Source organism: Schistocerca americana, chromosome 1 (genome assembly GCF_021461395.2).
Source record: "Schistocerca americana isolate TAMUIC-IGC-003095 chromosome 1, iqSchAmer2.1, whole genome shotgun sequence".
NCBI classification, from domain to species: Eukaryota; Metazoa; Arthropoda; class Insecta; order Orthoptera; family Acrididae; genus Schistocerca; species Schistocerca americana.
The window spans coordinates 397,398,398-397,414,915 of NC_060119.1; the positions used below are offsets into that span (position 1 = coordinate 397,398,398).

The 16,518-nt window shown below is 41.9% G+C and overlaps 1 protein-coding gene across 1 annotated transcript in view; it reads right to left on the minus strand.

Annotated features, from left to right (window-relative positions):
* LOC124623117 (cysteine sulfinic acid decarboxylase-like) overlaps positions 1 to 16,518 on the minus strand; it is a 104,650-nt gene that overhangs the window by 43,249 nt on the left and 44,883 nt on the right. The window contains exon 3 of the mRNA XM_047148910.1: positions 12,425 to 12,644. Within this exon, the coding sequence (XP_047004866.1) occupies positions 12,425 to 12,644 (220 nt within the window). The remainder of the gene's footprint in view (positions 1 to 12,424; positions 12,645 to 16,518) is intronic.

A 16,518-nucleotide genomic window follows, 5' to 3' on the forward strand; every position in this document is an offset into this window, starting at 1 on the left:
TCTAGTTTAGTGAACATATATGTCTTTCTACTGGTTTTACTTAGCCTTTGTATTTTGGTAATCACTGATGTCACAACCATGTCATAGTCATTGATACCAGCTTGGATGTGGTCACTTTCAAAATTATAAAGTCTATTGGTTGTCATCAGGTCTAAAATATTTCCATTATAAGTGGTGTTCCAAACCATCTGTTCTAGGTAATTTTCAGAGAAGACACTTAGTAATTTTTCACAGGACATCTTTTCATGCCCTCCACTAACAAAACTTAATTTTCCCAATTGATTGTTGGGTGATTAAAGGCCATTGATGATTACAGTTTGATTAGGGGACTTATGTACAAGTGAAATGAGTTTTTCTCTAAAATTTTTAGTTACACCAGGAAGTTAATCTGGTGCCCAATAAAAGGATCCATTTAAAATTTTAAGCCCCCCATGATACTGATTCTTGCCCATACAATTTTGCATACAGTTTCAGTTTCTATCTCTATGGATTTGAGTGTCTTATCTCATGTGACAAATATACTATCTCCATTTCTTGTTAGCCTTCCTTTCAATACATGCTTAACTTTTCCCCAAAAATCTCACTGCTGTTGACTTCAGGCATTAACCAACTTTCTGTGCACAGTATTATGTGAACTTCACAGGTTTTCAGGAGCGTTTTAAATTCTGCCACTTTGTTGTGAATGCTTCAGTAATTAACTACTAGGGTTTTAATACTCTATTCTGTGGAGGGTGAGGGGGTGGAGGGGCATTTCTTTGGATCTCACACTAATGCTTTTGGGTCTCCTACAGCTGTGGTTATCTAGACTGAATGATGAGTCAGCTAATCTGAAAAAAAACCTGGTGTGCCCCCTACACATAGTCAGCTACTTTGGTAGCAGCCCCTAATGTGTAGTGCACACCTGACTCATTTAGGAGGACCCTACAGTTCTCAGCTCTGTGGCACAACTCCAGGAAGTCACAATCTAGCTTGTTGCAGAACCTTCAAAGCCTGTGGTTCAATCCTTCCATTCAGCTCATAACCAGGAGGCCACAATCAGTTCTGGGAACAATGCTGCAAATTGTGAGCTTCATTGAAACTCCATGTGGAAGGCTGGTCTTCTCAGTCTTCTCTGCCAGTTGCTGGAAGCATTCAAGAATGAACTTGGAGCCCAGATAATAGGCATTGTTTGTTTCAACAATCTGCAGTTAGTTGCACTGTCCCCCTCCCTCTATCCCCTACCCCCTACCCCCGTACCCCCTCCACAGTGGCTGCAGGATAGCCTCTTCAACATATTGAATGAGGCTCCCATCCATACACAATGAGTGAACCTCATGCTCCTTCCTGCCCTTTTCTGTCATTTTCCTGAGAGGTAGCATTATTCACTATGTGTTGTGTTTGCCTCCTCTTGATGTGAAGTGAGTGCCACTGGGTCAGCTTCAATTTCAGTGAAAGACAACACCTATGTCCTCCCTGGTGCCTGTCTACCCCACACATGATGCCTACACATATCATTGACATGCCACTCACAGCCAAGTGGACGAGTAATGACAGATCCCATGCCTCCTGCAGAGGAGGTATTCACAGGAGAGGATAGTACTTATACTACCTTTGGTACCTCTGCTACATGACTATCATGGGAGTTCTCTCAATACACTCAGTGGTAGCAGTTAGTTACAATATGTGCTACTATAACTAAATCACAAATGTCGATTTACTGTGAAGTTGCTTATGCACACAACAACTGTTACCTTACAAAATTTCTCAAAAATTTAACTTTATGCATATTGATGTGCTCTGAAGTTTGGGGTGGACTATTCTTTGACAGTAACTATAAGTGATAAATACTGATTTTCTATGAAACAAGTTATCCACAACAATTGTAACTAATAAAAAATTCCAAAAATATGCTTTTGTAGGTATTCAAAAACTTTCATGATAAATCTATTTTTCACATAATTATACAGTGAAGTAGTGAAGTTAGAGAATGATTGTTTTTAACAAGGATGAGCCTGCTGCTGTCAAAAACTTTTCTAAATCATCCCAATTTAAGTTTTAGGCTTACAATTTTTGATAGTACTTTGCGTTTATTGCAGTATTCATGAATGTTCAAACTTTCACATTATATCACAACGCATGCAAACACTGACACAATCAGGGTAATATTATGCATAGCAAAACCAACAGTAAAATATTAGAATCTGTCATTTTGAATCTGCAAATGAGTATGGCACACAGTGTTTCACAAAAAGGAGATTTCAGAAGTTGGCTTTCATACATAAATGCAAATGTGAATTATTCCAATTCTTTACTTAGCCAATTCTGTGACAACCTCTGCACTGGCATCCCAAAGGTGAACATTGCAGCATCAGTTTATCTTGGTCAAAACTGCAAAAATTGCGGAGCAGCAACAAAGCACTTCTGCTTGGAGCATGTAACAAGGCTTATTGTTATATTTAAATAATGGAAAATACAGGATGGAAAGTACCAATATTACGAAAAAGATAGTTGCTACTCACCATACAGAGGAGACACTGAGTCACCGATAGGCACAACAAAAAGACTGTCAGAAAGTGAGCTTTCAGCCAACTTGACTTCATCTGAAGTAGACCAAATGACCACAGGCTCTGACTGTTGGGGCAATGGCAGAAGCAATTGAGTTGCGGGAGTAAGGAGGAGGCTGGAGTTGGGAGGGGGAGGGATAGAAGATTAGGGGTGGAGAGGGGGGGAGGAGTAAAGTGCTGCTTGTGGAAGCAAACAGAGACAAATTGGAGAGAGAGTAGCACAGCTAGGTGCAGTCAGGAGGTTGACATAGGGCAGTGAGGGGAGTGGTGGTCAGGGGGAGGGGGGAAGGGTTTGGGAGAAGTAAAAAGATTGTTGATGTGTTGGTGGAATAGAGGGCTGTGTAATGCTGGAATGGGAACAGAGAATGGGCTTTGGATTGGTAAGGACAATGACTAATGAAGGTTGAGGCTAGGAGAGTTACGGGAATGTAGGATATATTGCAGGGAGAGTTCTCAACTGTGTAGTCCAGAAAAGCTGGTGCTGGTGGGGTGGTCCAGATGGCACATGCTGTGAAGCAGTCATTGAACTGAAGCATGTTGTGTTGGGCAGTATGTTCAGCAACAAAGTGGTCCAGCTGTCTCTTGCTCATAGTTTGTCAGTGGCCATTAATACAGTCAGGCAGCAGGTTGGTTGTCATGCTTATGTAGAATGCAGCACATTGGTTGCAACTTAGTTTGTAGATCACATGACTACTTTTGCAGGTAGCACTGTTTTTGATGGGATAGGTGATACTTATGACCAGACTGTAGTAGGTGGTGGTGGGAGGATGTATGGGATAAGTCTTGCATTTAGGTCTATTACAGAGATACGAGATGTGATTGGAAAATTTTAAGAATAGATCCGCTACTGCTTACGGGTTTGGCGGGCAGGTACACGGAGGGTGGGGAGTAAGTCGTTGCCTTGTCCTTAAATGCCCTCTGACGGGAAATGCATTTCCTTTATTCATTTTGTTGTGGCAGCTGGTTGAGTGTGGGTTTGTTAGGGCTTGTTGCTGGATTCTGTCTGTGTGAAAATGGACGTAAAAACGGAGCAGCAAGTTTGTGTAAAATTTTGTTTTAAAACCAGTATATCAGCTTCTGAGACTTAGGAACTATTAAAAACAGCTTTTGGAAATAATTGTATGAGCCAGTCAAATGTTTTTGTGTGGTTCAACAGATTTAAAAATGGCCATGAATCATCTGAAGATGAACCACGGTCCGGCCATCCTTCCACCTCAAAAACAAATGAAATTGTTGTGATAGTTCACAACTTAGTGTGCTCTGATTGTAGACCTACAATTGAGGAGATGGCTGATGAACTTAATTTAAGTTTCCATGCAGTTCATTCAATTTTCTGAAGATCTGAACATGTATTGAATCTCCACAAAATTCATTCCAAAAGTGTTGTCAAGTGAACATAGATAATACCGACTTGATGTGTGCCAAGAACTGATTAATCAGACTAAAAATGACCCATATTTGTTAAATAGGGTAATTACTGGTGATGGATTATGGGTATATGGATATGATCCTGACACCAAAGTGAAGTCTTTGCAATGGAAGACTGCAGGTTCACTGCAACCAAAAAAAGCATGGCAAAGACGGTCGAATGTGAAGGCAATGTTGGTGATCTTTTTCGAATGTCCCAGTACTGTGCATCATGAATTTACCCCTAGAGGACAGACAACTGTGTCTTTGAGTGTTTGGTTTGTGGAAAGACAGGAGTTGGGTGCTACACCATGACAATGCTACTGCTCATCGTGCCTCCCCCATTGTTGAATTTTTGACCAAATTCAAAATTCCTGTGCTTCCACAACTGCCATATTCCACTGATTTAGCCCCTGTGGACTTCTACCTGTTTTCTAAACTGAAATGTTCAATGAGAGGGAAGCAATTTGACTTGATTGAAGACACTCAGGCAAATACGGAGAGTGTCCTTAACACACTCCAGGAAAAAAAATTCTAGGAATGTGGAAACACCATTGGAGTCAGTGTGTTCAGTCAGAAGGGGACTATTTTGAAGGAGACACATCACAGTAGCATGTAGGTACCACCATTGTACAATTACATGCCCATTCTTAAAACTTTCCATCACACCTTGTATGAGCCATGAGTCAAGGGATTGGATCAGGGGTGGAGTAAGGATGGATAATGATATTGTGTAGGTTCAGCAGGCAGCAGAATAGCACTGTGAGAGAAGCCAAAAGGATAGTGGGTTCCTGGGAGTCACTGAGTAATGAGCGGGGTGCTCCTTATGGGCCTGGACAGTGGGAATGTGGGAGGTGGTATGTGACTGGAGAGAAAGGCATGATAGATCTGTTTCTGTACAAGATAGGGAGGGTAATTTTGGTCTGTGAAGGCCTCAGCTATCCTTGGAATATTTAGTAAGGGTTTTTTTTGTCAGTACAATTTTGAGGGATGTACGGAGGGAATTTCTTGGTATAGAATGTGTGGCTGCTGTGGAAGCAGAGGTATTCTTGGTGGCTGGTAGATTTGATATTGAGAGGAGTACTGATGTAGTCATCTTTGAGGTGGAGGTCAACATTCAACAAGTTGGCAGGTTATGTTGAGTAGGACAAGGTGAAGTGAATGGGGGAGAAGGTGTTCAGTTTCTGGACAAATGTCAACAGGGTGTCCTCGCTCTTCATCCAGATCATGAAGATACATCAGTGAATCTGAACCAGGTGGAGGTTTGGGATTTTGAGTGTTTAGCTAGGATTCCTCTCAACAGACCATGAACAGGCTGGCATAGCAAGGTGCCATGCAGGTGCCCATAGCTGTACCCCAGATTTGTTTGTTGGTAATGCCTTCAAAGGAGAAGTAATTGTGGGTGAGGATATAGTTGGTCATGGTGGCTAGGAAGGAAATTGTAGGTTTGGAATATGTCAGATGTTGGGAAAGGCAGTGGGCCATGACTATTAGTGATGTTAGTGTAAGGAAAGGTGGCATCAGTGCTGACTTTCAAGGCATCATGTGGTAAAGGAACATAAATGTGGAGAGTCAGGGAAGGAAATGGTTGGTATCTTTTATATAGGAGCCTAGGTGATGTGTAATAGGCTGAAGGTGCTGAAAACAGAGAATCTCTGTCATGTGATATACATGCTTAGCTGCAACCACTGTGCTGCATTCTACATGGGCATGACAACCAACATGCTGTCTGTCCACATGAATGGCCAGCAATGAACTGTGGCCAACAAACAGCTGGGCCATGCTGTTGCTGAGCACATGGTCCAACATGGTGTTCTTCATTTCAATGACTACTTCATAGCCTGGTGCCATCTGGGTCCTCCACACCAACACCAGTTTTTCTGAATAGCACAAGCTGGAACTCTCCTTGCAATATAACCTTCCTTCCCTTAATCACCCTGGCCTCAACCTTCATTAGTCATTGTCCTTACCCATCCAGCCCCTTTCCAGTTCCCATTCCAGCACTACACAGCCCTCTTTTCCACCAGCATACTCAAGTCTTTTTACTTCTCTCCTTTTCTGCCAATTTTAGTTGGTTTTTGCCTTTCACTGTCGGCCTACTCCTTCAGATTTCATATTGTTTCCTCTTACTTCATCCATTTCATACTTTTCATAATTTTTCTCACGTGTTTGGCTATATTTTTGCGAAATTTTTCGGATGTGTTTCTACATTATTTATGTATTTTTATGGGTCTTTGCTCCTTCCATCTGTGTCAATACAGAAAAGTTTCCTTATCCCCAACCAGAACCCAGTCCCACATACTGTTCGTTCATTGTTGCTTGGCTTGTAGAATCCCCCCAATCGCCTTGCCATTAAATTACCCATCTCCGGCTGCCACCCTTGGAATAACTCCTTTACATCCAAAAAATTCTCCTGCTATGAAATCCAAAATTCTTGCATCCCATATCACACACTGAAACTCTTGTTCTCCAGGAACTAGGGCAACATGCACAATGCCACCTCAAAAACTCTCCATCCTCTACACTTCCTACTCTCACCTTGGACTACCACTATCCACGACCCCTACAACAACCTACAAACCTCTCCTTCAGCTGTTACATTCATCCACCTATAAACCCTGCCAAGTGAACCCCTTTCAGAAATCCAGAAGTATCTTCAGTCCCTCCACAAATCCTTATGTCCATCCCAGAACCTCTCCCCAGAGAACATCTCTCTCCTCACCCCTACCACTCCTTGCACTCCTACCTTCTACACACTTCCTGAAGTCCATAGTCCCAACCATCTGGGAGACCCCATTGTGTCAGTTACTGTGCCCCCACTAAGAGAATCTCTGCTCTTGTAGACCAACACCTTCAGCTATTTCCTCCATTAACATTCCTAATGCCCATGGCCTTACTGCTATTGAGCACTAACTTTCCCAATGCCCAAAAGATTCCAAACCTACATCATTCCTAGGCAACATGACCAATTATATCCTCACCCACAATTACTTCTTCTTTGAAGGCATTAGTGACAAACAAATCTAGGGTACAGCTATGGACACCTCCATGGTATCATCCAATGCCAATCCATTCATGGACCATTAAGAATTATGCTTCCTAAACACCCAGACCCCCCCATGAAGCATGGACCTTGCCGATGGTGGGGAGGCTTGCGTGCCTCAGCGATACAGATAGCCATACCGTAGGTGCAACCACAACGGAGGGGTATCTGTTGAGAGGCCAGACAAACGTGTGGTTCCTGAAGAGGGGCAGCAGCCTTTTCAGTAGTTGCAAGGGCAACAGTCTGGATGATTGACTGATCTGGCCTTGTAACAATAACCAAAACGGCCTTGCTGTGCTGGTACTGCGAACGGCTGAAAGCAAGGGGAAACTACAGCCGTAATTTTTCCTGAGGGCATGCAGCTTTACTGTATGATTACATGATGATGGCGTCCTCTTGGGTAAAATATCCAGAGGTAAAATAGTCCCCCATTCGGATCTCCGGGCGGGGACTACTCAAGAGGATGTCGTTATCAGGAGAAAGAAAACTGGCGTTCTACGGATCGGAGCGTGGAATGTCAGATCCCTTAATCGGGCAGGTAGGTTAGAAAATTTAAAAAGGGAAATGGATAGATTGAAGTTAGATATAGTGGGAATTAGTGAAGTTCGGTGGCAGGAGGAACAAGACTTCTGGTCAGGTGACTACAGGGTTATAAACACAAAATCAAATAGGGGTAATGCAGGAGTAGGTTTAATAATGAATAGGAAAATAGGAATGCGGGTAAGCTACTACAAACAGCATAGTGAACGCATTATTGTGGCCAAGATAGATATGAAGCCCACACCTACTACAGTAGTACAAGTTTATATGCCAACTAGCTCTGCAGATGACGAAGAAATTGAAGAGATGTATGATGAAATAAAAGCAATTATTCAGATTGTGAAGGGAGACAAAAATTTAATAGTCATGGGTGACTGGAATTCGAGTGTAGGAAAAGGGAGAGAAGGAAACATAGTAGGTGAATATGGATTAGGGGACAGAAATGAAAGAGGAAGCCGCCTGGTAGAATTTTGCACAGAGCACAACTTAATCATTACTAACACTTGGTTTAAGAATCATGAAAGAAGGTTGTATACATGGAAGAACCCTGGAGATACTAAAAGGTATCAGATAGATTATATAATGGTAAGACAGAGATTTAGGAACCAGGTTTTAAATTGTAAGACATTTCCAGAGGCAGATGTGGACTCTGACCACAATCTATTGGTTATGACCTGTAGATTAAAACTGAAGAAACTGCAAAAAGGTGGGAATTTAAGGAGATGGGACCTGGATAAACTAAAAGAACCAGAGGTTGTACAGAGATTCAGGGAGAGCATAAGGGAGCAATTGACAGGAATGGGGGAAATAAATACAGTAGAAGAAGAATGGGTAGCTTTGAGGGATGAAGTAGTGAAGGCAGCAGAGGATCAAGTAGGTAAAAAGACGAGGGCTAGTAGAAATCCTTGGGTAACAGAAGAAATATTGAATTTAATTGATGAAAGGAGAAAATATAAAAATGCAGTAAATGAAGCAGGCAAAAAGGAATACAAACGTCTCAAAAATGAGATCGACAGGAAGTGCAAAATGGCTAAGCAGGGATGGCTAGAGGACAAATGTAAGGATGTAGAGGCCTATCTCACTAGGGGTAAGATAGATACCACCTACAGGAAAATTAAAGAGACCTTTGGAGATAAGAGAACGACTTGTATGAATATCAAGAGCTCAGATGGAAACCCAGTTCTAAGCAAAGAAGGGAAAACAGAAAGGTGGAAGGAGTATATAGAGGGTCTATACAAGGGCGATGTACTTGAGGACAATGTTATGGAAATGGAAGAGGATGTAGATGGAGATGAAATGGGAGATATGATACTGCGTGAAGAGTTTGACAGAGCACTGAAAGACCTGAGTCGAAACAAGGCCCCCGGAGTAGACAATATTCCATTGGAACTACTGACGGCCGTGGGAGAGCCAGTCCTGACAAAACTCTACCATCTGGTGAGCAAGATGTATGAAACAGGCGAAATACCCTCAGACTTCAAGAAGAATATAATAATTCCAATCGCAAAGAAAGCAGGTGTTGACAGATGTGAAAATTACCGAACTATCAGTTTAATAAGTCACAGCTGCAAAATACTAACACGAATTCTTTACAGACGAATGGAAAAACTAGTAGAAGCCAACCTCGGGGAAGATCAGTTTGGATTCCGTAGAAACACTGGAACACGTGAGGCAATACTGATCTTACGACTTATCTTAGAGGAAAGATTAAGGAAAGGCAAACCTACGTTTCTAGCATTTGTAGACTTAGAGAAAGCTTTTGACAATGTTGACTGGAATACTCTCTTTCAAATTCTAAAGGTGGCAGGGGTAAAATACAGGGAGCGAAAGGCTATTTACAATTTGTACAGAAACCAGATGGCAGTTATAAGAGTCGAGGGACATGAAAGGGAAGCAGTGGTTGGGAAGGGAGTAAGACAGGGTTGTAGCCTCTCCCCGATGTTGTTCAATCTGTATATTGAGCAAGCAGTAAAGGAAACAAAAGAAAAATTCGGAGTAGGTATTAAAATCCATGGAGAAGAAATAAAAACTTTGAGGTTCGCTGATGACATTGTAATTCTGTCAGAGACAGCAAAGGACTTGGAAGAGCAGTTGAATGGAATGGACAGTGTCTTGAAAGGGGGATATAAGATGAACATCAACGAAAAGCAAAACAAGGATAATGGAATGTAGTCTAATTAAGTCGGGTGATGCTGAGGGAATTAGATTAGGAAATGAGGCACTTAAAGTAGTAAAGGAGTTTTGCTATTTGGGGAGCAAAATAACTGATGATGGTCGAAGTAGAGAGGATATAAAATGTAGGCTGGCAATGGCAAGGAAAGCGTTTCTGAAGAAGAGAAATTTGTTAACATCCTGTATTGATTTAAGTGTCAGGAAGTCATTTCTGAAAGTATTCGTATGGAGTGTAGCCATGTATGGAAGTGAAACATGGACGATAAATAGTTTGGACAAGAAGAGAATAGAAGCTTTCGAAATGTGGTGCTACAGAAGAATGCTGAAGATTAGATGGGTAGATCACATAACTAATGAGGAAGTATTGAATAGGATCGGGGAGAAGAGAAGTTTGTGGCACAACTTGACCAGAAGAAGGGATCGGTTGGTAGGACATGTTCTGAGGCATCAAGGGATCACCAATTTAGTATTGGAGGGCAGCGTGGAGGGTAAAAATCGTAGAGGGAGACCAAGAGATGAATACACTAAGCAGATTCAGAAGGATGTAGGTTGCAGTAGGTACTGGGAGATGAAAAAGCTTGCACAGGATAGAGTAGCACAGAGAGCTGCATCAAACCAGTCTCAGGACTGAAGACCACAACAACAACAAACACCCAGAACCCTAAACCCCCCACCTGGTTCAGATTCATTGATGACATCTTTGTGATCTGGATTGAGGATGAGGACACACTATCCACATTCCTACAGAAACTCAACATCTTCTGCCCCATTTTCTTTACCTGGCCATAATCAACCTAGCAAGCCACCTTCCTTGATGTTGACTTCCACCTCAAAGATGGCTACATTAGTACCTTCATCCATATCAGACCTACCAACCACCAGCAATACCTCCACTTTGACAGCTGCCACCCATTTCATACCATTAAGTCATTTTCACATAGCCTAGTCACCCGTGTCCATTGCATCTGTAGTGAAGAGCGATCCCTCTCAAAATATACCAAAGGTCTTAATGAGGACTTCACAGACTGTAATTACCCTCCCAACCCTGTACAAAAACAGATCTCCCATATCTTATCTCTCCAGACACCCACCACCTCCCAAAGTTCCATTTTCTGACAACAGAGGAGCATTCCTCTTGTGACTCAATATCCGTGTAACAGACTTAGATGCAAGACCTGTCCCACATAACTTCCCACCACCACCTACTCCAGTCCAGTCACAAGCATCACCTGTCCCATCAAAGACAGGGCTAGCTGTGAAACCAGTCATGTGATCTACAAGGTGAGCTGCAAATAGTGGACATGACAACCAACAAGCTGTCTGTCTATATGAATGGCCACCAATAAACTGTGAACAAGAAACAGCTGGAACACCTTGTTGCAGAGCATGCCATCCAACATGACCTTCTTCATTTCATTGACTGCTTCACAGCCTGTGCCATCTGGGTCCTCCCCACCAACACCAGCTTTTCTGAATTGTACAGGTGGGTTCTCTCCCTGCAATATATCCTACATTCCCACACTCTCCTAGCCTCAACCTTTGTTAGCCATTGTCCTTACCCACCCATCCCAATCCCTGTTCCCATTCTAACACTAGACAACCCTCTGTTCCTCCAATGCACCCACAGTCTTTTTACTTCTCTCGTTTTCTACTAACCTGTCCCACTCCCCCCCCCCCCCCCCCTCTCAATCCTACGTTGCTATTCCCCCACTCCCCGCCCCACCCTCTACCTTACCCCACTGCCCAGTCACTTCTCCCATAATGGGCTGCTGCTCACAGTCTAGACCCAATGGCCAGAGACTGTAGTCATGTGCGTGTGTGCTGTGAACGAAGACCTTGTCGGCCAAAAGATAAATTGCTGACAGTCTTTTTGTTGTGCCCATATGGTTCAGCATTCCTGCTGTATGGTGAGTAGCAACTATCCTATTCATAATATTGTTATTGTTATTGTTATATTTGAAATCTATGAACTGTGATTTAAGACATGTGATCTGCAGCTTGCAGCTGTGCAACAGATTTGGAAGGAATTAAAAGATTTGAAAGAATTGGCTCTTGCATTAATGAACTCTTGAAAGAAGCTCCTCTTAGAAAACTAAAGTACAAAGAAATTACATGACTTTCATTATGATTTACTTCTATCATGTGACACAGTACTTGATTAAAAATGGTGTCTTTATTCATATTCATTATGAGAGTCAGTGAAATGACTTTTTGCTAAATGATTTTTCACTTGTGAAAACCTGAAGAATTATCAGGTAAATATGAACTTTAAGATGCTCTTATATGACAGTAGGTATGATTAAATTCAAGGAAGAACACAATGGATGTGAAAGAAGTATTAAATGTTATTGAAAAACAGGAGTTAGAGAAAAGTTTTGTAAAAAGCACAAATTTGAAGAGTGTTGTGACGAACAAGAATATAGATTACTGTTAACAACAAAATACTCTATATCTTCATTATGTTTTATGAAGTGTATTATGAAAATTTTCAAAGCATGGATAATTTTTGAAAATTTATGAGTATTTTGTGACACATAAAAAAATTTTGAATCTGAAATGGACACCTCCCGTATTTTGTATTGTACCTTTCCACTAAAATTTTACAGTCAAAGATGTAATTATTAACTGGAACTTGCTTTTGAGGAATCTGACACTAGCCATTAGTTTTTCATTTTGTTAGTGAGTGTAAAATTAATATTGAAAGAATATTTTTTCTTACCTGCTGTAGCAATAACCATGAATGGAGCATAACCATTTGAAATACTCTCTTCAATTTTCTTTTCCAATTCTTCAACATTCATTCTTCCACATGCATCTGTACTGATGAGCCAAACATTTTGTTCACCAATACCCAAAAGAGCAGACATCTTGTGAACTGAATAATGTGCATCTTCAGACGAAAATAGTATCAGTTGTGGTACATTTCTCATGCCATTGTTCTAGGAGAGAAAGAAAAAAAATCATATGCTTAAAATTATAGTATATTTATAGGATGAATCATTGAAGCTACAGAACACATGTAAATATTATAGAGAGTTGAAAGAAAGCAGCTTATCAATTACCAAAACAAAAGTAATTTGAGAGGAATCAATCAGAAGACAAAGCAACTGAATGTGATGATCCTCACACTTTCATTGTTACAGGGTTTCTTTATTCTGTACATTGTATGTGAATAATAAATGGAGGAACAACAAGGAATGAAATGACAGGGGGAAAAAAGAGAAAACATAAGAAAAAATTGTGGGAATTGTGATCCTCATTGAACACAATGGATGGGTTTCCTAGCCATAGTGAGTAAAACAGATGATAAAAGCATAGGAACAATATAATAAAATACATCCAAATATTAAAGCATTCCTTTATTGGAACATTAACAGGCGCAATTAATTACACAATACACAAACTCTCAATTGAGTCAGTCCAGTAATCACCATCACTCATGAAGGGATTATGAATACACATGTGTGGTGCCTATCTGTGTGTAGGGAAACTTTTTACAAAAATTCTTTTAAGACAACATGAGACACATCGTTAATGTTCTTGAAGTGCACAAAGGGGGTTAATCTAACAAGGTGATTAAGAAAATATGCAAATGCAAATAAATTAACTTCAAGGTATCACAAATTTATCTCATCTAACAAAGTGATCAAAGCAAAACAAAGTGTATAAACAAACAAACTTGAGGTACTTATGTGAAGCTAATGTGACACAATGACTAATGCAAATACAAGAAAAAATAAACAAACTTGGGGTGAAGCTAATCTAAAACAGTTGGACATTTCAGTCTTTAATGGTGCATACATGACACCACATTGGTTTGTGTATTCTTCACAAAAAAGGGTTGGATCTTGCTGCACTCACTATAATCCAGTGTGCTCCATGAAGCAGATAGCTGATGGTCAGCACATGAGACCATGAGGAGAGTGCTGAATAATGCTTCCTTGAAGTATGGTGTCAATCTCGTCTACTTGTTCTCCATAGGCATCATGGGAGCCTGCAATGCTGTTTGTTCATAGACACACAAAACTGACTTGGATTGACATCTTCATGAGCTGTGCACCCATCTAGTAGCACTGCAGGAAGCCATTAATTCTGATAATGGAATGACTTGAAGATAAACTTAAGGTCAAAGGAACATTAAATCGCTCCACTCATCGTGTGGACAGCTTGATGTCATGTTACGGATGTGTGGCAGCTTGGGAAGTACCAGGAACTGGGGACACTTCCTGTAGAATGCACTGTGGCAAAGAGAACTCTTGTCCTCAGATGTACCCATGATGCAGCCATTTGCTGGGTGACACATCATCTGCTACAGCATGAGATTAAGTGACCGATGGCCTTTTTAGTCCGGTCCCTTCAACTCCCACAAACCAACTAACAGCATGAGATCATCTGTTACAGTAGATGGATTGGATTCATGAATTTGTAGTAGAGTGTCACCACATAATAGACCCCCCCCCCCAATCAAAAAGGAGAGGGCAGGCCACAGGGTGCAGTGGCCACTTCCAGCATCAATCAATGCACCACCATGGGCAGCGGTGCAGTGTCAGATGGGCAGGGGCCACTAGCAACAGTGGAGGCAGAGGCATGGCATGCAGCAGCCTCTGAGGCATTACATCAGGTGAGGGAGTAACACCCTGCCACACCACGAGATGAGGCAGTGCAACAGTGATGCACCATGGTTGGCAGACATAGTCAGGCATGCTGTGGTGCTGGAACAGAGCCTTGCAGAGGGTGTGGTATCATGCTGGTGCTTAGGCAGGTTGTGCATGCTGGGTCACACACAGTATGCCCCATGCTGGTGGCATAACATGCTCCATCCTGTTCTGGTACCATAGGCACCTGCTGCTACTGTCTCCTGCTGCTAGACCAGGTCAAGCAGTGGCGTGGAGGCATGTGCCAACATCATAGGTGTGTTGACAGGTACTTTGGTATTGATTGTGTGGTGTTAGTGCCTCATGATTCAGATGGGGTGAGAGAGGACAGGCCTTACAATGGAGGCAAGGTGACAGGTGTTGTGGGCACCTCTTCTGAGGCAGGCAGTGGTGGGAATGGCAGGGGAGACTCTGCTCTCAGGTCCCAAGCACTGTCTGCCAGATTGGCAGCATCTGGCAGGGTAGTATTTTCGTCACCTGGTGTCACCTTAACTTCAACAACTGGTGGCACATAAGGGCTGGAAAGATTGAGCATATATGCTGTCTTCAGTGGATTGATGGATAATATGGTGGCAGTGCCATAGAGACCTGTAGAAAACATCTTCTCCCTATACTGCAGCACAAGCTGTGTGCTTGAGTACTGCAGGCTAAGTGGTGGCTGACTGGCATCTACATGGACCATGACATACATGCACTTGCTGATGTCCCAATTCAGGAAGGATCTTCTGTCACTATGGCATGTGAAATGTAGGGTCCCCCTGAATAGGTCAGGCGTGCACTACACGCAGGAAGTGGCTACAAGGGTAGCGGAGTACGTGTAGAGTGCACATGTGGGTTTTTTAGGTTAGAGAATTCCCTCCCTAGGCCCGACAAGACGCCTCCTGAGACACGGCAAGGTAAGAGTAGGCAAAATGCAACAGGGAATAACAATATTAATCTGCTAATAGTAAACTGCAGGAGTTTCTATAGAAAGGTCCCAGAACTTCTCTCATTAATAAACGGTCACAATGCCCACAAAGTGCTAGGGACAGAAAGTTGGCTGAAACCAGATGTAAACAGTAATGAAATTCTAGACTCAGATTGGAATGTATACCTCAGAGACAGGCTGGACAGTGAAGGGGGAGGCATGTTTATAGCAATAAGAAGTGCAATAGTATCGAAGGAAATTGACGGAGATCCAAAATATGAAATAACTTGGGTGAAGGTCACGGTTAAAGCAGGCTCAGACATGGTAATTGGATGTCTCTATAGGCCCCCTGGCTCAGCAGCTGTTGTGGCTGAGCACCTGAAGGATAATTTGGAAAATATTTTGAGTAGATTTCCCCACCATGTTATAGTTCTGGGTGGAGATTTTAATTTGCCGGATATAGACTGGGAGACTCAAACGTTCATAACGGGTGGCAGGGACAAAGCATCCAGTGAAATTTTTTTAAGTGCTTTATCTGAAAACCACCTTGAGCAGGTAAACAGAGAACCGACTCATGGCGATGACATATTAGACCTTCTGGTGACAAACAGACCAGAACTATTTGAAACAGTTAACGCAGAACAGGGAATCAGCGATCATAAAGCAGTTACTGCATAGGTGATTTCAGCCGCAAATAAAAATATTAAAAAAGGTAGGAAGATTTTTCTGTTTAGCGAAAGTGACAAAAAGCAGATTTCAGAGTACATGATGGCTCAACACAAAAGTTTTGTCTCAAGTACAGATAGTGTTGAGGATCAGTGGACAAAGTTCAAAACCATCGTACAGTATGTGTTGGAAGAGTGTGTGCCAAGCAAGATTGTAAGAGATGAAAAACAGCCACCATGGTACAACAACCGAGTTAGAAAACTGCAAACACAAACATAGCCAAAGCTTTGCAGACAAACAAAAACTACACAAAGAGGAGGGCTATGAGAGAGGCATTCAGTGAATTCGAAAGTAAAGTTCTATGTACTGACTTGGCAGAAAATCCTAAGAAATTTTGGTTTTATGTCAAAGCGGTAGGTGGATCAAAACAAAATGTCCAGACACTCTGTGACCAAAATGGTACTGAAACAGAGGATGAGAGACTAAAGGCCAAAGTACTAAATGTCTTTTTCCAAAGCTGTTTCACAGAGGAAGACTGCACTGTAGTTCCTTCTCTAGATTGTCGCACAGATGACAAAATGGTAG